Source organism: Pan paniscus, chromosome 7 (assembly GCF_029289425.2).
Source record: "Pan paniscus chromosome 7, NHGRI_mPanPan1-v2.0_pri, whole genome shotgun sequence".
Taxonomy (NCBI): domain Eukaryota; kingdom Metazoa; phylum Chordata; class Mammalia; order Primates; family Hominidae; genus Pan; species Pan paniscus.
In genome coordinates, this window is record NC_073256.2 from 81,443,124 (window position 1) to 81,464,616 (window position 21,493).

The 21,493-nt window shown below is 38.7% G+C and overlaps 2 protein-coding genes across 9 annotated transcripts in view; one reads left to right on the forward strand and one right to left on the reverse strand.

The window, feature by feature from the left end:
- Positions 1-21,493, forward strand: part of MTFR1 (mitochondrial fission regulator 1) — a 128,113-nt gene that overhangs the window by 66,695 nt on the left and 39,925 nt on the right. For 2 of the 6 annotated variants that reach the window (XR_008626408.2, XR_008626411.2), the window contains exons 8-9: positions 14,713-14,910; positions 17,765-18,800. Coding sequence is in view for 2 of the 6 variants with exons in the window: in XM_008956732.5 (XP_008954980.3) it covers positions 14,713-14,799 (87 nt within the window). In the remaining 4 variants the exon portion in view is untranslated. Of the gene's footprint in view, positions 1-14,712; positions 16,268-17,764; positions 18,801-21,493 lie in introns of those variants that run through there. The other 4 variants (XR_010112945.1, XR_008626410.2, XM_008956732.5 and 1 more) reach the window with 3 other exon arrangements.
- PDE7A (phosphodiesterase 7A) overlaps positions 7,078-21,493 on the reverse strand; it is a 124,554-nt gene continuing 110,138 nt past the window's right edge. For 2 of the 3 annotated variants that reach the window (XM_063606795.1, XM_055116601.2), the window contains exons 8-13: positions 16,573-16,704; positions 16,278-16,369; positions 14,173-14,317; positions 13,651-13,747; positions 12,933-13,013; positions 7,078-8,890 (exon numbers count right to left, since the gene is read on the reverse strand). In XM_063606795.1, the coding sequence (XP_063462865.1) occupies positions 8,685-8,890; positions 12,933-13,013; positions 13,651-13,747; positions 14,173-14,317; positions 16,278-16,369; positions 16,573-16,704 (753 nt within the window). In that variant the 3' untranslated portion in view covers positions 7,078-8,684. Of the gene's footprint in view, positions 10,693-12,932; positions 13,014-13,650; positions 13,748-14,172; positions 14,318-16,277; positions 16,370-16,572; positions 16,705-21,493 lie in introns of all 3 variants that reach the window. The other variant, XM_063606794.1, reaches the window with a different exon arrangement.

Consider the following 21,493-nt stretch of genomic DNA (forward strand, 5'->3'; position numbering starts at 1 on the left):
CATTTTTTCTTTTTTCACAATAGGTAAGATTCTTTTGCACACGTAGCTTCTTTAGAATAATTTTCTTTCTGCATTTTTCAAGTGGAATTGTATTCCTTAAAATAAGCTCTTAAAATCACCTCTCATTCACTTTTTCTCATATAAAGGGATCTCAGCATTAAAACAGGACAGTCATGAGGTATCACAGTCGACTCAGGGTTCTCAAACCCATAATCTACTTCTGAGATTGGTGAAATTTGTCTTCCCAGCTTCTCCCACACCCACGTCATTCAGTTTCTAGTTCTTTCACCCAACACAACACCTGAAGTAAAAGACCTTAAGAATAGTTATACCTCAGCTAGGTATGAGAAAGAAAGGTAACTAACTTTCCTATGTTTTGTCTGAGTTCTGATTGAGGGACTCTCATATATATATATAGAGAGAGAGAGAGAGAGAATACGAGACAGAATGGGAAGATCTGAGTCAGAGAACACTGGACTTGGAGCTTTACATGATCCCCTGTTAAATAATTTATCTTTACTTTTGCATTATTTTACACAGGGTCTCTGTAGTGTTTCCAATAAAATGATTTCTCCAGTGGTCCCTGGCACCTGTAAAAGGCATCATCCTATGCACTTGCTTGTGCAGGCTTGGCATAGGAGGGGTAGGACTTGCAGTCTTTAGTTCTGGTTGTTTCCCCAGTCCCAGGCCCTTCTACATAAGACTTGTGTCTTCTTTCTGTATTAGGAATGCCTATGTGTCTGTCTCTCTGGTGAAGAGGAATACACGTGGTAATAACTAGCAGAAACAAATACTTTGAAAAAACCATAGTTCTGATAACTTCCCCAGAAATAGAAGTTCTCTCTGTGGGATAGAATCTGGCAGACAGAAGTTTAAACTTTCAGGAGTTCACCCAACAAAGTCAGCACTGGGATTGCCAGATAGATAGAATGAGGCACTTGGTTTCAATTGCAGTAGGTTCCTGTTTCTGTGTCCTCTTTCCCTTTCTCATCCTAGAGATTTAGCATTCTTCTCTGCTACCCTATTGATCCTATTTGTTAGGATTCTTCTTAGACTTGCCCTGTAAACCTTATAAACAATCTAGCTCTTCCTTGGTCTTGGTAGCCATCCTTTGAGGATGGGATAATAAAAATAGCATAACCAAGTAAGGATCTAGAACTTTTGCACACTTCTTCCTTCCAAGACTATTATTATCCTTAGTCTAGTTCATATGGTCTAGAAGCCTTAATGTTCCTAAAGCTGGAACTTCTCTGATACATTCTCCAGCCCCTTGTTAAGGTCACAGAGGGCTCCTTCGATAAGGGCAGAGTAGAACACAAGTGTCCTTTAGACATTTTCAGGAGGGTAAATGTTAAGACAGCTCAAACAGTGCCTCCTGATCATACCAAATGGTTATCCCAGGGCAGTCCTCCATAACCCAACTGGAAAAGCCTTAATTTGGGGAGAAAGGCCAGACTCTTCATAACAAGATTTTAACCAAAGGTATAAAAACATTCTGTTAATGTTGCCTAATGGTCACCCCTCTTCATTAGCCAGATACGCTTCTTATCGAAAGGTGAAAGAAAGCGTATTCCCCAGGTACTATGTTGTGGAAACTAGGTATCATTTTAAGGGTGAAAAAGGATACAGCTAGAGCATGGTTGGAAATCATTCTGAAATACTAGCATTGAGTACAAGGGGAGAGAAGTGCATAAGGCACTGACCGCGGGGGCTGAGCTGTCCAGATCCCCCCAACCCCTGCCTTCCCTTCTGCAAGGGGCACGCCTGGTAATGTAGAGACTGCTTTGTAACCCAGGACACAGCCCTGATGAGCTTTTCCAATCAATCAGGTTCTCCCTCATGAATTTGAGTAGGAAGCCTCTAGAGTGAATCAGTGCCAGGAGCTCAAATAAAGATGTTATGAGGTACAATTGTATCCATGTGTTTATATAAGTAGAAATTATCAAGAAATGAACTAAAAAGAATAGCCATAGTAACCTTTGATTTAGCACTTACCATATATCAATAGTTAATTTTACTTTAAGGAACAGACATGTTATAGGTTAGGGAGCCACTCAGAAGATTAGGTAACCTGCCTAAGGACCCAAACCTAGGTCTGACAAGCTGTAAAGACAGTGCTAACCAGAACTGACCATTCCAGCACCTGGATCTCAGATTTCTAGCCTCAAGAACTGTGAGAAATAACTGTTGTTTATAAGTCACCCAGTTTCTGGTTCTTTGTTCTAACAGCCTGAGTGGACTAAGGGAAGCACTATCCTTTCTAGTATTTCCTTCAAAAAATTCATCTTTAGATCTGTAACTTCTTTTACTAATTTCAACTAAGTTAAGGGAACTTGGGAAATCATTACAGTCTCCTGCTGCTTTACAGGACATGGCTCAACAATAAAGAAATACTTCAAATCTGTGTTCAGAAATGTCATGTAAATAAATGTACAGCTTAAAGATAGGTGTTGTAATACAAGATGGAATGTCTTGGCAAAGACTTATTGATGGGACCAGTGGAAAGCTTCAGTAAACCAATTACATCACTGTGCTTCAATTTTAAATTATAGCCAACAAGAAATCTAATATTAAAAACAGGAGTGGCCGAGTGCCGTGGCTCACGCCTATAATCCCAGCACTTTGGGAGGCTGAGGCGGGTGGATCACCTGAGGTCAGGAGTTCAAGACCAGCCTGGCCAACATGGTGAAACCCTGTCTCTACTAAAAATACAAAAATTAGCCAGGCGTGGTGGTGCACACCTGTAATCGCAACTACTCGGGAGGCTGAGACAGGAGAACTGCTTGAACCTGGAAGGTGGAGGTTGCAGTGAGCCAAGATCACACCGCTCCACTCTAGCCTGGGCAGTGGAGACTCCCATCTCAAACACACACACACACACACACACACACACACAAACAAAACAAAAACAAAAACGTGTTTCTCTCTTTCCCCCACCATCCTATCAGACTTTAAGGTGGGTTTCAGGACAAGTTAGGACATGTAGGTATAAGAATAAAATATGTAATTGATGAAAGTATTTTACCTAAAGTAGCATATTGAACATTTAAAACTATTTTAGAATCAAATTTGAAGGCTAAGTAACTTTATCGGTCACAGATGTTAACTATTTTTTGAAACAGTCTTACTCTGTTGCCCAGGCTGGAGTGCAGTGGCACAATGTCAGCTCATTGTAACCTCTGCCTCTTGGGTTCAAGTGATTCTCCTGCCTCTGCCTCTCCAGTAGCTGGGATTACAGGCGCACACCACTATGCCTGGCTAATTTTTGTATTTTTTTTTAGTAGAGATGGGGTTTCGCCATGTTGGCCAGGTTGGTCTCGAACTCCTGACGTCAGGTGATCTGTCCGCCTCAGCCTCCCAAAGAGCTGGGATTATGGATGTGAGCCACCACACCCAGCCAACAATTTTAAAAATACAAGAATTACTAGATATGGTGTCATTTTTATCATTACCCGAACAAAACCCTACATTCTCCTAAACAACCCAACACTACTGATACCATACAGAAACCCGCCATATTATATAACATGTTGCACTTATTATTCTGTCACCCAGACATGTTGAGAACAGAAACCAAGGTTTGTAATTTTTAATGCCCCCCTTTATTATATCTAGTGCCATCTTCTGCACACAACAGAAACTTGGATACTGCTTACCACATGACTCCAGTATAGACGGAAGAGTTTCAATATAATCTCTTAGTAATAAATCGATAGCTAAAAAGGGAACACATTAATTCCAAATTAATTTGTTCAAGAAACGTTTATTAATGGCCCAATGTACACCAGCCCTATGCTGAGCACAGGAACCAGGAAGATGGAGGAGACCTGCTGGGTGCTCTCCATCAGCTCACTCCCAAGTGGTGGTCATTCCACCTGTAGACCATGGGCTCTTGGGGGCCTTCCAGATGACACAAGTCATTATTAGCAAGGAACAGCTGCTAATTCTTGCATAGACCTGTATTACTCCGTGTTTCAAATGTATGCAGATGCTACAGTGATTAATATGCACATTTCTTTGAAAGCAATACTGAATTCCTATTAGCTATTGGTCACTGTGTATTTTCTCAATCAGGAGATACCAATTGAGGGGATTTTAAACAACATTTATACATTAAAATATTTATACGTGCTTGAAAACACTGGAAATACCTGATGTGAGAGTTTTAAGAAAATAGAAAGTTTAATAAAAACCAAGAAAGCATTTTGGAAAAAAAGATCATTTTCAGAATCTTCAAGGAATTACTAGCACCTCTAATCTGTACCTCAGGTACAAATATATTTGTTTGCAAAGGACATAAAATATGATTTTTACTTTTATACAGAGTATCATTACCAACCATCACATTTACAGTGAGTACAAATATTGACCAGGAACCAATTTGTTTTTCTTTTTTAAAGTTAGGACTTGTCAAAATTTTCTCTCCAAGGACCTTTTACTCCTAGAGCAGAGACTCCCTCAGCCCCTGAGATGTTGAGCCAAGAGGCCCAAAGGGTGGCCATGTGTGTGAAAATTTTTAGTCTCCCATGTAAAATAAATTTTGCATTCTGTTCTGTAATATTTACTTGCTTTTTAAAAAAGTAATCTTTTAAATATTTGTTTCCTAAAATTTTTTAGAAAAAAATATTCCAGTAATATAGGTCGTATTTAAGTGAAGCTATAGGCCTGATGCAGTGTCTCACACCTGTAATCCCAGCACTTTGAGAGGCCACGGTGGCAGGACTGCTTGAGCCCAAGAGTTCAAGACCAGCCAAGCCAACAAAGTGAGACCCTGTCTCTATAAAAAAGTTTTTTATTTTTTTGAGACGGAGTCTTGCTCTGTCACCTAGGCTGGAGTGCAGTAGCACAATCTCTGCTCCTTGCAACCTCCGCCACCTGGGTTCAAGCAATTCTCCCGCCTCAGCCTCCCGAGTAGCTGGGATTACAGGAATGCGCCACCACGCCCAGCTAATTTTTCTATTTTTAGTAGAGATGGGGTTTCACCATGTTGGCCACACTGGTCTCGAACTCCCGACCTCAGGTGATCCACCCACCTCAGCCTCCCAAAGTGCTGGGATTACAGGTGTGAGCCACCATGCCCGGCCACAAAAATGTTTTTAAAAAATTAGCTGGCCGGGCACAGTGGCTCACGCCTGTAATCCCAGCACTATGGGAGGCCGAGGCGGGCAGATCACGAGGTCAGGAGATTGAGACCATCCTGGCTAACATGGTGAAACCCTAACTCTACTAAAAGTACAAAAAAATTAGCAGGGCCTGGTGGCGGGTGCCTGTAGTCCCAGCGACTCGGGAGACTGAGGCAGGAGAATGAGGAGAATGGCGTGAACCCGGGAGGCGGAACTTGCAGTGAGCCAATATCGCGGCACTGCACTCCAGCCTGGGCGACAGAGCAAGGCTCTGTCTCAAAAAAAAAAAAAAAAAAAAAAAAATTAGCTGGGCGGTGTGGTGGCACTCAGGAGGCTGAGGTGGGAGGATTGCTTGAGCCTAGGAGGTATAGGCTGCAGTGATCATGCCACTGCACTCCAGCCTAGTTAGCAGCCAGACCTTGTCTCAAAAAAAAAAAAAAAAAAGGCTATAGAAGGTGATTCCCACATATACATAATAAAACAACTTTTCAATGGGTTTATTATATGTGTAGGCAGGAAATGGGAGCCACACCCACGGTTCCCCTGAGAATGTGGAAATAGGATGATCTTTTCAGTTTCAAACTATAAGAGAAACAATGGATCAGAGCAGAAGCAATCATGTATACAGGCAGAATGGAGCCCAGGTGAGCTCAACTGAAACAAGGCTTGAGGTAATGACGTTATTTAATGCATGTGCCAATCAGAAGCTGATGTAGAGAAGCAACTACTGGCAGAGAATCTCTAGCACCTTCCAGGGGAAGAGGGTACCCTGGTCCACAAACATGAATATCACTGAAGACATGGGTCTTCTGTGCACCCAAAGGGACATGGGTGCACGAGGCAACTTGCTTCCCTTGCTCAGAATCCATGCTCACCAGCTGATCATAATTTGGCTTCCCAGGAAGATTTGCCTAAAGGGAGAGAATAATTGATAGTTACATTTCTCACTGTAAATTAAAATATTGATAGTGTTTTTAAAAAAGTTACTGTGAGCTTGGTTAATGTGGGTTTGCCATGATAGTTCCACTCTCTATGTACTGAAACAGTGGGCCTGAATTTTTAAGGATCTGAGTTATCAGACTTTCTGTACACATTAAATGTAGGCCAAGGTATGGCCATCTCACGAGAGTGACCAGCTGACCATATTCCTCTACTACCCTCAGACCTCTATACCCACACTGTCCAATATGGTAGCCACTAGCCACATGTGGATATTGGGTGCCTGAGATAGGACTAGTCCAAATTGAGATGTGCTGTAAGTACACAATATACACTGGATTTCAAAGACTTAGTACCCCCCAAAAGAATGTAAAAACATCTAATTGTTTTTATATTGACATTTTAAAATGATACAATATTTTGGACGTATTGGAATAGATGTCACTAAAATTAATTCCATGTTTTCTAAATGTGGCTACTAGAAAACCGAAAAGTATGTGGCTTGGATTCTGTTTCTATTGGACATCAACACTCTTCTGTACAAATAATATGTTAATGTGTTTGATTTAGAAGTTTGCACCATATCCCTTCTAATGAGTTGGACCTGGGAAGATATAGGGAATGGCACAGTGGTACCTTGTTTACAACTGATATCAATCAAGTAGAGTGGAGTGGCCTTTTCTTATCACTTTAAAAAGGCCAATTATTGATAGAAATAAATACAACTAGTATTTTAGTACTTGCAAGAGTTGCTGATGTCTTATGCAGTTCACCACTGTGGGAACAAAAGGCCTGGCTCAAAGCTGACCTCTCCCCTGTGTTAGTCAGGACTCCGACAGCCCTAACTGGGCTTCGGCTTACTCACTTGCAAGGTGAGTCATTAGTAGATAAGCTCGGACTGAGTAAACATCTGAGGGATGAATACAAGAGCCAAGAAGCTAACTTTGATTTCCTTGTAATTTAGCATTGTGTTTTCCAAAGGATTGAGTTATAAGGTAAATGTCAAAGATAAAAATATGAAAAGATAGGTTTTTATTCATCAAAAGTTAACAGCAACAGGCACATATTAAAATGAGTATGGCAAAGCCTTTTACAAATGGCTTTACACTCAAGCTTTCTCCCAAGAAAATGGCTGTTGCAACAAACTGTAAACAATTAATAAACAGTCTTTTACAGTAACAAGGGAAATACAAATGAACTAAAAGAAAGCACCGGTTTCTCTTAAAACTAGATTACAGTTGTGCTTACTATACATAAAACAATTTAAAACAAATTACAAAAGTGGAATGTTTGAAGTTTAAAATTAGTCCTTATAGTTTGTCCTAGAAAACATCTGTTCACATCAAAAGGCCCGTCAAAGGGTAACGTTTCATCAAAGGGAGGGACAAGAAAACAATGCACTTTTTTCAAATCAAAACAAGAAGTTTGGTCACTTAGCTATGTGCATAGTTTAAGGCAACTGGAGCAATCTGTTACAGCTTACCTACCAACCTTCCCCTCCCCCGAGTGTGGCTGCTCATTATGTCACATTCTAAAATAATAAATAAAAGCTTACATTTCAAATCTTTGCCCACATGGAGAAACATAACATGCACAGTCACACATGCACAAACATGCACGCAAACACACATCCATACATTCACACACAACATACCTCTCACTCACTGCAGCGAAAGGGACTTTAGTACCCTTGATCTGAAGGACACACTCTCCCATCCCACTTTTATTTCAGATTGGCAAATACCCTGAGCTGATTATGGTGTTTTAAACATTCCACCTTTTTCTCGCATGTGCAGGTCAAGTGTACAGTAGTGAAAACAACATGCAATGTCTTCACTGCAGAATCATAATACAGCTAGGACATTGGTGTTCTTCCCCTCCCACCCCAAATTAAAAACTAATTGTTAAAAAAAATTGCATTGCCAAACGGCACTGGAGTGAAAGCTTGGCGGTACTCTACGATAAATGCTCAGTTTCCAGTGCATGAAATAAAACTATAGCAAATGGGAGGCTTTGGTGGCATCCAAAGAAGAAAAAGGCAAACCAGGGGGAAAAAGCTGCAGTCTAAAGTTTGATCTTTAAATTTGTTTAAGTGGTTCCTTCACAATCATGCTCCAAGGCAATTTAGAACCAATATTTTCAGAGTTGATTTGTAAACATTGTCTTGCCAGAGGCAGCAGAGGCTGGGCACTTCACATTTCCATTTTCTCAGAGAGAACTTAGTGGAAGGTACAAGATACACATTGTTGCATTAGACTGGTTAAATTCCAAGAGATTGTTGCTGAACAATTCAAGTTTCACGTTTTGAAGATTAGATGCTTTGAAAAAGTCGTGGCACATATCAAAACTTCCTTTGTTACTCCTTTCGGATTCTCTCCTGCTGGGCTTTGCATATTCAAGGTTTCACATGAAAGCCAAATTCATATTGCTGTATGTTCGGGTCTTGCAATTAACAAGTGGGTTCAAATGATCCAGCAGAGGAAATCTTGGAAATAAATAATGCTGGCTGGCATCACTCACTTGGAAACCTTGGCAGTCAAGAGTTAAGTTCTCTCACCTCAAGACCCCATTTCACATTTCTAAAAACCTCCAGGAGGCAGTTTGTCCCACTGGTTCTGGGGGTTATGATAACCGATTTTCCTGAGGTAATAACTGTGAGTTCAACTCAAATGCAGCATCAGTGTCCTCACTGCTGGACTGTTCTCTCTGCAGTCCCTTCCAGCTGGCTTTATTCAGCCCCACATGTCCAAGCATTGTCTGGGATAGCCTTGTATTGGAAAACCTGGCCCATTCTGTAAATAAAGGCTCCACTAGGTAAGTCATAAAACCTTGAGAAAATAGGAGAAAAAGTTATTAACATATATGCTGAAACTCTATCTTTAAAACATCATCTATACAACGTTAACCTTCCTACATCCTACTCCAGTATTACCCAGATCTTATTCTTCAAAAGATTCCTGTGTGTGTGTAGGTGACAGAGTCTGTAATGTACATATCCACTTTGAAGAACTGATTTCTTAAGTAACTCAATGGAAATTTAAGTAAAAGTGAACTGACAAATATATCTAATCTTTTCTGGTTATCCTTCTCAGTGGCACAACTACATTCTTCTACTGAAGCAAAAATACACTGCCCATCTAAACTCTGAGGATACTTGGGCATAACCCAATTCGAGGCAGAGTTGCAGTGCAACAACTGGAGGCTAAGAAGGGGTCTCCTTCAGGACTGAGGGTGATGTGGCCTGAACTGAAGTGGAGCTGGCAGTAGTCTACTGCTTTACCCCTCAGGGATGGAATCTTCATGCCTGGTCATGATTACAATTGGTCATTTTATTTAACTCAGAATTTATAAAGGCAAAACTTATGATAAGAGTCAGTCTAAAAATAACAGGTGGGGTTAGTGAAAAAATCATTAAAGTGAACACACATTGTGTACCAGAGACCTATTTTATAAACAATTCATATAATCTCCCTTAATTCAGTCAGAAAAGGAAAATGAGTGATTTCAGGATTGTTGCATCTTTAGGTTATATAGCACTCCACTGCACATTAGATCTGACTTAATACTAAGTAGTATCTTAAACAAGGTCAAAAGAAGCCCTCTAGAAAATAGCTATCAATCAAATCATATTATATATTGGGAACAAATAACATCTTTATCACATTTTGATCTGTTAAGAATGGGGAAAATATACATTCTGATTCTATCACGCTTTAAAATTTTCTTCATATCCAAGACTCTCATTGCAGCAAAAGACCATGTGGACCACAGACAACATAGGTTCCATGTATCCAACATAAGAATCTCACCAGAATTAAAGCAACCAGCATCCACTACTTTTAATCAGGAAAGTTATATATGGCCTGATGGCTGAATTTTTTAAGTGTATATAATTATGGTATCTGAAATATTAATTATGTACAATATGTGCAATAAGGCTTTCTTTCTTTCATTGATCCATTCCCTCCACACATATTTACTGAGAACCTACTATGTCCCCAGCACTATGCCACGGTGGCTGGGTATACAGCAGTGAATAAGACAGACAAGATCCCTGCCCTCAAGGAGCTTATGTTCTGGTGAGGAGAAAGAGATAACAAACATAGAAAAGTGTCATTATAGTCAAAGCACACAGCGGCTTTCTGGCAGCCATCTTCACACTACAGTGTTATGTTGAGCCAGCCACCCAAAGCCCTGTCTTTCCTACGTGCCATAAAGTCATAAGCCACTGGAGTTATCTACCCACATGGCCCTTATTATTATAGGTTTCATACCATTCATCTTATTTCATCCCTCTCACTGTTCCAACTGGTTGAGATCCTTGGGGATCTTACCTCCAACAGCCAACAAATTAGCTATCACTTCTGGCTCTATGTTAACCTAAAATTTCTTTTAGGTTTTAAATACCTGATAAAAATGAACAGACCAGAGCCATGGACCAGCCTCTCTCTTGGAGGGCAGGACTCTGTTAATTAGTACCTCGAACACAGCTGTTCAGCCATTTGTGACTCCATTTAATTGTACTAGCCCCACAAGCCTCTACTTTATCTTCACAGATTTCACAGGACGCCTTGTCAAATGCCTTACTCTTATCCAGTACATATTTTCTTGTTCAACAAAATTAGTATTCCTATCAAAGAAAGAAACTGTATTAGTTCAACATGACTTGTACATACTGCCCCTATGCTGGGGAGTAGTAATCACTGCTTGGTGAGTTGTTAAGAGGCTGGGATTTGATGTCCGAAAGACCTGGATTTGAAGCCCAACACCAACACCTGTTAACTGCATGAAGTGGGCAAACCATCTGAAAATAAGGATGCTCAAAGCGCCGGTCCCCTAAGGTTGTTGTGTGGAGTCAGCAGATGTCAACAATCACCATCAGATCAGTGACCTTATCCCTGACAACCCATTCTAGATCTGTACAACACTGACAAGATCAATAGCTTGAGATGAACAGTGAAAGGGATCTAGCTTCTGTTACCTTATAAAAATTACAATGTTTTAAATCTCATTTGCAAGTTCTCCCATTAAGCAAGGGAGTAGTTTACTAGGATAAAAAGACATTTAATATTAAAAGTAACTGAGTTGACTACCGATTCACCTGTCTTCGATTCAATTCTCTTTTGTCCATTTTTTTTTTTTTTTTTGAGATGGAGTGATGGAGTTTCATTCTGTCACCCAGGCTGGAATGCAGTGGCATGACATCGGCTCACTGCAACCTCTGCCTCCCAGGTTCAAGCGATTCTCCTATCTCAGCCTCCCAAGTGGCCATCACACCCAGCTAATTTTTGTATTTTTAGTAGAAACGTGAGTTTCACTATTTTGGCCAGGCTGGTCTCGAACTCCTGACCTCAAGCGATCAGCCTGCCTCAGCTTCCCAAAGTGCTGGGATTACAAGTATGAGCTACCGCTCCTGGCCACTTTTGTCCATTTCTAATGTATTCTTTTGCATTTGAAGATTATTCTACTTGAGAATCAAGACAAAGCATATCTGGTTCTAAATTGTTTTACTATCCTCCCAAAAGAAAAGCATCTGCTACTCTCAGCATTCCTGGCCAGTGTGAGCTCTCTGGGAGATTCAGCATCCCTCACACTCCTAAAGTCTGGCCACAGTTATACACGCTCTTCCCTTCTCTACCTGTCACTCTGAAGTCAAATTGGCCACTACCCACTTTCTTCCATGAGTATCCATTGCAATCACAATGTAAGAATTACGTTTCTGAATTTCTGGCCCCATGGCATGGTCTTCCTTTCTGAGTATGATGCCACATATTGTGCTACCTTCTTAGTTTCTGGAAACTTCATCTTTCTGAACTTTGGGCACATATTTCACTGTGTTCAGTCTGATTCTCAAAGGCCCTATTCAACACCAGCTACCAAAATTACACTCCTCCCTCTATTCCTTGTTGAGCTAATGCCCCTGTAGAATCCCCCTCCTTTATACCCAAAGCCCAACACACTCAATCCTAGTCAACCTTCCTGTGAACTCCTGCAACAAGCTACACATACTTCAGTCACAGGACATTTTCATTATGCTTTCTATAATACAGTTATTAGTTCACACAACACACAGTTCTCAAGGGCCTCCTGCTTCCGGTGTGGTGCTAGGCTCCAGGAATCCACAACCAAGTGGATCAGACACTTTGGAATCTAGAAGAAAAGTGACTGACTCTGCCTAAAGCAAGTGGAGAGCAGCTTCTGGAGAAGGTGACATTTGAGCTGCCTCTTCAAGAAAAATAACTCTACGAGGCACATGGAAAGCACTGGCGAGGCACAAAGAGCGAAAGAACAGCGTATACTTGGGAAACACAGAAGCGTCCCGAGATGCTGTAGGCAAGTGAGAGGGAAGTTGAGGCAAGATGGCTGCACAGCATTTGAAGCTAGATTATAAGGGCCTGTCTAGGATGTTGAAGAGTTAGATTTAATCAACAGGCAGTGGTAAGAGTCTGGAAAGGCAGTGGCAGAAGCTGGTCTTCGTATTATGATCAGGCTCAGTGGGTCACCACCTATCCATTTTTATTTTATTTATTTTATTTTTGTCATTTCTTTGTTTACCTATCCTTTTTTAAATGGCAGTCCCAAATGATGCAAAAGAAGCTTCCACATGAGCGAATAATGGATTCTTATTTACATAAGAACAGAAACAAGTTATTGCTTCTGCCTGTTCTGCAAAAATGTGCTTTTTACATCCTAAAATTAAATGAGAATTAGAAGAGCCATAATAAGGGAAAACAAGTGTAAAATTTCTTAAATTATTTTTAAAAATAGAAATGAGCATAATTTTAATGTTTTATATTTCAAATATATTTCCCTTCTTGATAAAAACAGTGGCATTTTTCTAACCAGCTATATCTAAATATGTATAGTTACCAATCTGGATGTTGGCAATAGATTCAGTGTGACGATCGCAAAGTGGACTCACACCCAAATGATACTTTTTTTCTATATCTCCTATAAATTAAAAAAAGAGAAGTATTAATATGAAGAATATCTATTGGTTAAATATATAATTAAAGGCTTGAACATACCTGTGCATTTCTTAGGAAAAACATACTTAATCCTCATGAGAGGACAGCTTTGCAAGTAGTTCTTTTTAAAATTTTAAGTTATTTACACATAGAAGAGATTGCCAAGCTGATATTTTTATTTAAATGCAAGGTGTTACCCCAAGACTGTAATTTATAACACATTAATATACAACCTGAAAGGAAGGTTCATGAAATAAAGATTCCTGGATCCGGGTTTTAAATTACACACACAAAAGTTTTACATGTTCATATGGCCCTCCACACACGACAAGGATAAAGCAAGTTCAGGGAAATCTTTCTGTACAGCAAAATTCCAAACCTAATCTATCTATACTCACAAATGCATAAATACATCTGATCATTCCAAAAGAGGACTTCTAATTTTCAAAACAGATGCTCAATTTGTAGAGTATTGATTAGATGTATATCTATTGTGAATTGTTACTAAAAATGTCAAGACTCTACTGCTAGACCCATATAAATTATTGAGTTATTTTATTCTTATGATGTTAAAAAAAATGAACTGGATAGATTAATTATCACTCAATACTGTAACTTGCCTTGATGGAAGAATTCCTCCGTTACTTTTTCACTCCACTGCTTGCTTAATTCCCACGTCCGACATGGGTTACAAATATCAGCACATTTCAAAGCCATCTAGCAAACAAAACATTAATATTGTTTTAAGATATATACACACTTGACAATAATACCAAAGAACCAAGTGCAAGGACTGGATTAACCATAAATATAAATAAATAAGCCAGAAATATAATTCTTCTATTTTTAGATGTAAGAATTTATGAGAATAAAATGCTATTTCTTAATTGGTACCCTAATCTTATAAAAATTGTTTTCATCAGAAATCTTGAGTATGAAAAACACGTAAGCAATGGTGCCTTCCTAGGTAGCAGATTCACCAGTGATCTCCTTTTGGAAGGAGTGTGCGCTAATTGAAGGAAATTCTTTAGCTTGCCCTCAAGATTTAACCATTCTGAAAAACTACACTAGAATATTCATTTTTTAGTTTGACAGTCACATAATTTATCCTAGAAATAGAATGTTTCCAAGCCCCATTTTACCTGTAAAACCAAATGTCTGTGTCTGGTGTCTTCTAGGCATAAATCACCTCTATCCAAATGGGACCTAAACAAAGACAGATACTCATTCTGGCGACTGATGTCTGTGGCTAGTATCAGAGCACCTATCTGTGTCTCCATTTGTTGCCTGGAATTAGAGAAATACAAAGAGAAAATATAAGACTTTCAATTAACTATTTATTGATTTTTTTTCTTAACCATAATAATCGGAAGGCTTTATAGAACCCTAAAGTATCCAACTATCATTCAATTTAAAATTTATCACACAAAAAAATGAGTTTTATAGAATGCTTCAAAAAAAGCCATTAAAATAATCAAAACTAAAACCAAGAGTTTGTAGGAAAATACCAATATGCAAACATTCCAAAAGGAGAGCCTTTATTTTGCCAGCCAAGGTGGTATTATTTGCTTTAAAAAAAAAATCAATGTAACATTGGTTGTTGTTTGAGAAAGTTCCTTGCTGGGATTCTTTTGCTGGAAAATTCTCATGCTGAGGGTAAACAACTTTGGTTTGCTTTTTAGTGCCTGAGATCTGAAGGCAGAAGGAAGATTCAAATAGAAAGAATAATGGCCCATTCAACAGCTGACTCCTACAGACATTTTGACTAAGATGCCTGTTGCAGTTCCCCTGAGCAACTTAACAACTGTGTTTTCAAGGTTAAACTCAAGAACCAATCAGTTATCTGTAAATGAATATCCAACTTTTCTGGAAGGAAAAAGGTAACATGTTAATATAAACAGCAAATACATACATCATTTATAAAACTGCCTCAGATCAATTAGCAAGATAAACATACTTAAAAAAAATTCTTGCCTTTTGTTTTAATGGGCCATGGCAAATACTATCTCTGTATAATGATCAGTAAAGAGCTGTCAAATAGATAAAAAGACTCACAATATTGAATGTTAAACAAATCCTAAATGAAGAAAACATTAAATAATGCTATTAGGTAGTATTCCTTATTTCCATTTTTATTAAATCTGAGAACTCAATAGGGTTAATCATCAAATGAAAAACATGATTTTTAAAAAGGGAATAATGAAGCAAACATTTTAATCTGTCTTAATTTTAAGAACCCATAATTTACATATACAGTGTGTTTAAGCAATTTTCGTATTTGTACTACAGCAAAAAATGATTTTACTTACCAGAAGTATTGTCATACTCCAAATGGTATCCGTGAATAAAGATTTAAAAAAATAAAAAATAAAGTCCAGCTTTTTTCTCACGGTCATTACACAAAACAGTTTTTTATACAGTTGTTTTAAATTATGAAAGGGAAACCAGAGAAGAGCAAGTGGAACTTAAATTTTAATACTCAAACATATTTTTATACCTCACCACTTTTCTTGAAGTGGATGGTTTCGATCCACTTTCATGGTTTGCTGACATGCATTTTCCCTCAGTGCAACATTACTAAAAAGCTTGTGTGTGGACCACACTATGGCAATGACGTGAGATTTTATAAACCATCACCATCGTGTTAGCCTTATTCACATTAATGTTTTTTATTAGGTTCTAAAATAGCCCATTTAAGTTATTTTTTTTCCCTAAAATATTAGGGTTTTTTCCATTCATTATTATATCCTATAGCTCTAGAAGTGTGACTCCAGGATTATGCTACTGAGGATATAAGGCACTCTCTTTACTTTCTTGTCAGTTTTGAAAACTTCTGGGAACAGATTTTAATGAATCTATTTAATATAATAAAATGTTTACATTCCATCCAATTTACCTTTATACCTAGACCTTAAGGTTTTATTCAGCTGAGTATGGAAATGTGTAATATCTATTTATGTAAATAAGTAGTAAACTATGGCTGAGCAATTGTGTATTTGGAGTAAATTTTATAGTATTCAAACCCAATGGAATAGTCTTTGATAAAAATAACTATCCATTAAAATGTTACCGACTATATAGTAGGATAGCTCTAAATTACTAAAATTGTATATAATTTATTAAATTTGACAAACACTGAAAACTGTGGAACACCTGAACATAACAATTTTTAAAACTTTATAAAATTACTTTGCCAACTTAACTTCTATAACCAGTAACAAATTAAATTTGTCTTAATCCAACCTACCTGCTTTCTAATGGCAGATGTGAGAATAAGCCTGATTCTCTCAATAAGCCCACTGCAGATCTCCAGTGGTGATTTTCCAGTACTGAGGTATTCTACAACAAAGGACGTTTCTGAGTTACTTAATGATACGTCTCTTTCTGGACATATCATTACTAACAATACTGTTAGCAATATTAATCTGGTTAAAATTCTAACATTCATTGAGAATTTATTTTCATTACTTTCATTTCTTCAAAATATGAAAGATTTTCTAGAATGCAAAAATAATAAATCTTGATGATAAAATTGCACTAACCTTGTATAAAGTTGCCAAGTAATGGTTAGTTTTAATAAGGAAAGGTTGATTAACACCTGGATGATCCAGATCATGAGTGGCAGCTGCAATTAAGCTCAGCAAGATATCCCAAGGAGTTACAGAATTGGCAAGCTGAAGTGTGACAAAAGAATAATGAATCACAGATATATCTAAAATAAGCTCTACGCCGTCACAGTGGTTTTGAATTAGCAGCCAATGGTAGTGGTGGCAATCTCCTCCCCCTTCACGTCATTCCTCAGGCGGTTGTTCATTAGGTCCACCAAGCACATCTGCCAGGTCCTGGTCTCATCACCACACTGGCGAAGGCATGATACAACAGTGGCCCTGCCCATGTGGAGTTTAGAGAGTTCATCCTTAGGCCATTTCATTTTTAACAAGCTTAATTAAAATGGCAGCTAAAGCATAAACCGTTCTTTTGGAGAAATAATGGCTTTAAAATGACGAACACAGTTTGGCACATTTTTATTACTGTAGCCATTACTGAACAAAAGACCTAAAATTTTAAGGGTGTTTATTTATCAACAAATTGGTTATTGGATTTCAATAATGTAATCTAAAATGGAAGGTTATTCCTTAAGTCCTGATGTTTAAGGAGGCTACTGAGTAATCATGTTAAGTGGAAGTCTATGTCAAGTCTGTGATAAAATCCTCCCCTAACGGATGGATACATTCATAACAATGATACAATGTATTCATGTCAGGGAAAGCAATCTTGCACACCAGAAATTGTAACTTTACTCTCAATAATCATTACCAAACTTATTTAATAATCACAATAAATAAAAGTTTATGATTAGCTGACAAATGTTCAATGATAAAAAAGATCACCTTGACTATATCATCTGCTTTTCATGAAATGCCTCTCATTTTCTGGCAAACTTGGCCAGATTTGTGTTCCCACAGCACCTCATGGCCTGCCACAATACCACTCATCACAGCATGGTATTATTTAGGTTTATGTTAGGACAGTGCTGACTAAACTGTAATGATCCTGTGCTCTAACAGTGAAAATTTTTGAGCATACACCACTTATATTAAGTATATGTACTTATGGATTATTATACTGAACTAACATTTATATGTTATACAACAAAGATAAAAACTGAAAATTTTTAAAATGAGATAAAAAATAATTTTAGATTCGAATTCTATTGTTTTCTTTCTCTGCTAGAACGAATCAATCATCTCTTTCTACTCCCTGTGTTAAGTTCATCTCAGTCAGAGAAATCACTGTCTGAGGGCTTGAATCTCCTGGAAAACTGTAAGCTACCTGGAAGCAGAGATGCATATTATTTATTTTTGTATCGCATATAATTAGTACACGGAGAAGGTCAATGAATAGGAGAAGATGAAGAAAATTATTTCCTCTTTAGGATATACAAAAGCATTGAAAAAATAAAGCATTCTAAAGCGCTGCTTACTAATCAAGATGAACAGAATGCATAGGATATAAAGCATACTGCATATAAAGCAATCTCCCCTCCTTGACATATACATGAATGGGCATGGGTGTCTATGTCTTATGAACATGTAATTTATTAGGCAGTATGCAAAGGGGTTACATTCTTATTGGCAGAAGAATAGACATCCTGGGAGAATACAATAATCCAAAATTAGACTGATTTAAAAAATTAATGTATGACTGCACATGACATCAAAACAATCTCAGGTATATTAAAGAGTTAACCATTAAAAATAGGAACATGACAATAAGCAACTGAATTCTCAAAAATTCTGTGAAGAGAAAGTAACTTTAAAAACAAATCACACATGCAAAAAAAATTTGATATAAAAATGTAACATTTCTGCTTGTAAAAAAAAACCTTTCATCAGAAAGAAAATTTTCAATATTATAACAAAGACAAGGACTTCAATAACTTAACTTTCTAAGGTGGATTAAAAGACAGATGTTATTTCCATTCTGTGATTACATCTGTTAAGAGCTGACAACAAAGAAATGTCCAAAAAAGAAACTACAGATTATTTAACATATGTGAAGGTCAGATTTTACTTGTATCTGCAAAGCCATCATTAGGGTTCTTTTTCAATAAAATAGAAAACTATTAAGTGGTGAGTTTTGCTGTGTTCAGTGAAAAGCTTACTGTTTTCACTGCCTGCCAGCCCTTATCATTTCCCATTGTAATGGTTATCACGGTGAGTTTCGTTAGTGGTAGCTTTTTTTTTTGGCTAAATTGGCAAATCAAAAATATAGTAGAAATAGCAGAAAGAAGGTACCTGAGATACTGGTGGCTTGCTGAGGGTAAAGAGGAGGTGGCACTATCATGGAGGAGAGCAGTTTAGTGACATAAAATGTCCTGAATCAATATTGTATTTTTATTTTTCCTAATGATGCTACCTCTGAAAACAGATTCTATTTTTTTGTGACAGAGTCTTGCTGACGCCCAGCCTGGAGTGCAGTGGTGCGATCTCGGCTCACTGCAGCCTCTGCCTCCCAGGTTCAATTGATTCTCTTACTCAGGCTCCTGAGCAGCTGGGATTATAGGCGCCTACCACCATGCCTGACTTTTTTTTTTTTTTTTTTTTTTGTACTTTTATAGAGATGGGGTTTCACCATGTTGGCCAGGCTGGTCTCGAATTCCTAATCTCAGGTGATCCGCCTGCCTTGGCCTCCCAAAGTGCTGGAATCACAGGCATAAGCCACCATGCCCTGCCTAGTGAAGACAGATTCTTGACACATTATGTCCATCCTGAGAAATTACTGAAAGAAATGAACCTCCCACACACAGAAGGCAAAAGGACAAGGCGGTCCTCGCAGGGCTCCTCAATCCCCAGGCCATGGACCGGTACTGGTCCATGGCCTGTTAGGAACCTGAGAGGAACCAGGTGCACAGCAGGAGGTGAGCTGCCAGCCAGTGAGCATTATTGCCTGAGCTCTGCCTTGGAAGCAGTAGCTTCTCATAGGAGCACAAACCCTATTGTAAACTGTGCACGTGAGGGATCTAGGTTGCGCACTTCTTTTTTTTTTTTTTTTTTTTTTGAGATGGAGTTTCGCTCTTGTTGCCCAGGCTGCAGAGTAATGGCGCAATCACGGCTCACCGAAACCTCCACCTCCTGGGTTTAAGTGATTCTTCTGCCTCAGCCTCCCAAGTAGCTGGGATTACAGGCATGCGCCACCACGACCAGCTAATTTTGTATTTTTAGTAGAGACAGGGTTTCTCCATGTTGGTCAGGCTGGTCTCGAACTCCCAACCTCAGGTGATCCGCCTGCCTCAGCCTCCCAAAGTGCTGGGATTACAGGTGTGAGCCACCAAGCTCAGCCAGCACACTTCTTATAATAATCTAATGCCTGATGATCTGAAGTGTAACAGTTTCATCCTGAAACCATCCCCCTCCCCATCCAAGGAAATACTGTTTTCCGTGAAACTGGTCCCTGGTGCCAAAAAGGTTGGCGGCCACTGCTCTAGAGGTCTAAAAACAGAGAACTAGGCTGGGCATGGTGGCTCATGCCTGTAATTCCAGCACTTTGCAGGGCCAAGGCAGGCAGATCACTTGAGGTCAGGAGTTTGAGACTAGCCTGGCCATCATGGCAAAACCCCATCTCTACTAAAAACACAAAAATTAGTTGGGCATGGTGGCACATGCCTATCAGCTACTTGGGAGGCTGAGACAAGAGAATCGCTTGAACCCAGGAGGTGGAGGTTGCAGTGAGCTGAGATTGTGCCACTGCACTCCAGCCTGGGTGACAGAGTGAGACTCCATCTGAAAAACAAAACAGAACAAAATAAAAACATAAAAACAGAGAACAGTTAGAGTAAACCCAGCCAATGATAAAGCCCATATACAATATCATTCATTAACAGCTCATATTGACCAAGCACCTACCATGTGCTGGTGCTGTTTTAAGGGACAGGTAAATATTAGGGAATAGACAGACAAAAATTCCTGCCCTGGAGGCCTGACATTCCTATGGTTTCCACGTCAGGTTCCCATATGTTTTACAAGTAAGATTCTGGGGGCCAAAATTCCTATCTTACTCATATTTTTGTCACTAGCAATTAGCATCTACTCAGAGCATGAATAAGTGTACATCTGCAAGAAAGGCAACTCAACCATCAGTCTTGCTGACATCAAAGGGAAGGATGCGGGGGCCAGGGAGGGACGTGCAGGGCCAGGCTCTTTTGTCAACTGCCAGGGACAAGTAGAGCAAGGTTTAAAGGTTCAGTGTTAGAGTGGGTTTATCTCTGGGACATGTAAGCGTAATTCTTATCCAGACTTAGTTTAAGTATAGTTATTAAGTAAAATAGCTAATTTAAACTCATTATAGAAACATGAAACTAAACATTAAAATAGGAAACAAAGGGAAAATCACAATCTCCTCAGCTGACAACTATGAATGTTACCAGTGTCAATCAATCAAGGAGACTTTGGACTCAACTTGAACAAAATGCTTTATAATCCACATGAGTTCAGCCTTGAGGACATAAAAAATAAATACTCAAGTTAGTGACAATGCATATATAGAGAGATGAGTTTGTCTCCAAAATTTCCAGTAATTTCTTTGGCTTGAAATATTTTTTTTTCCACATAGACAAGAGTCCAAGAATTAGCTCTTCCATATAAATTATAAGGTATAAAAACTGAAAACAAATTTCTCACAAAATATATATACTTAAGTCTATTTACTATTCCCTCTGTACTTGGACTTTCTTATGGCTGACTCCTTAGTTATGTACTGTCCACTTAAGTGACTTCTGATCACCCTATCTGAAGTTGTAAAACTCTTGCCATCCACCTGGTCATTCTCTATATTATTATTGTTGTTGTTGTTGTTGTTGTTGTTGTTGTTGTTGTTGTTGTTGTTGTTATTTTAGACTGAGTTTCACTCTGTCGCCCAGGCTGGAACGCAGTGGCGTGATCTCGGTTCACTGGAACCTCGGCC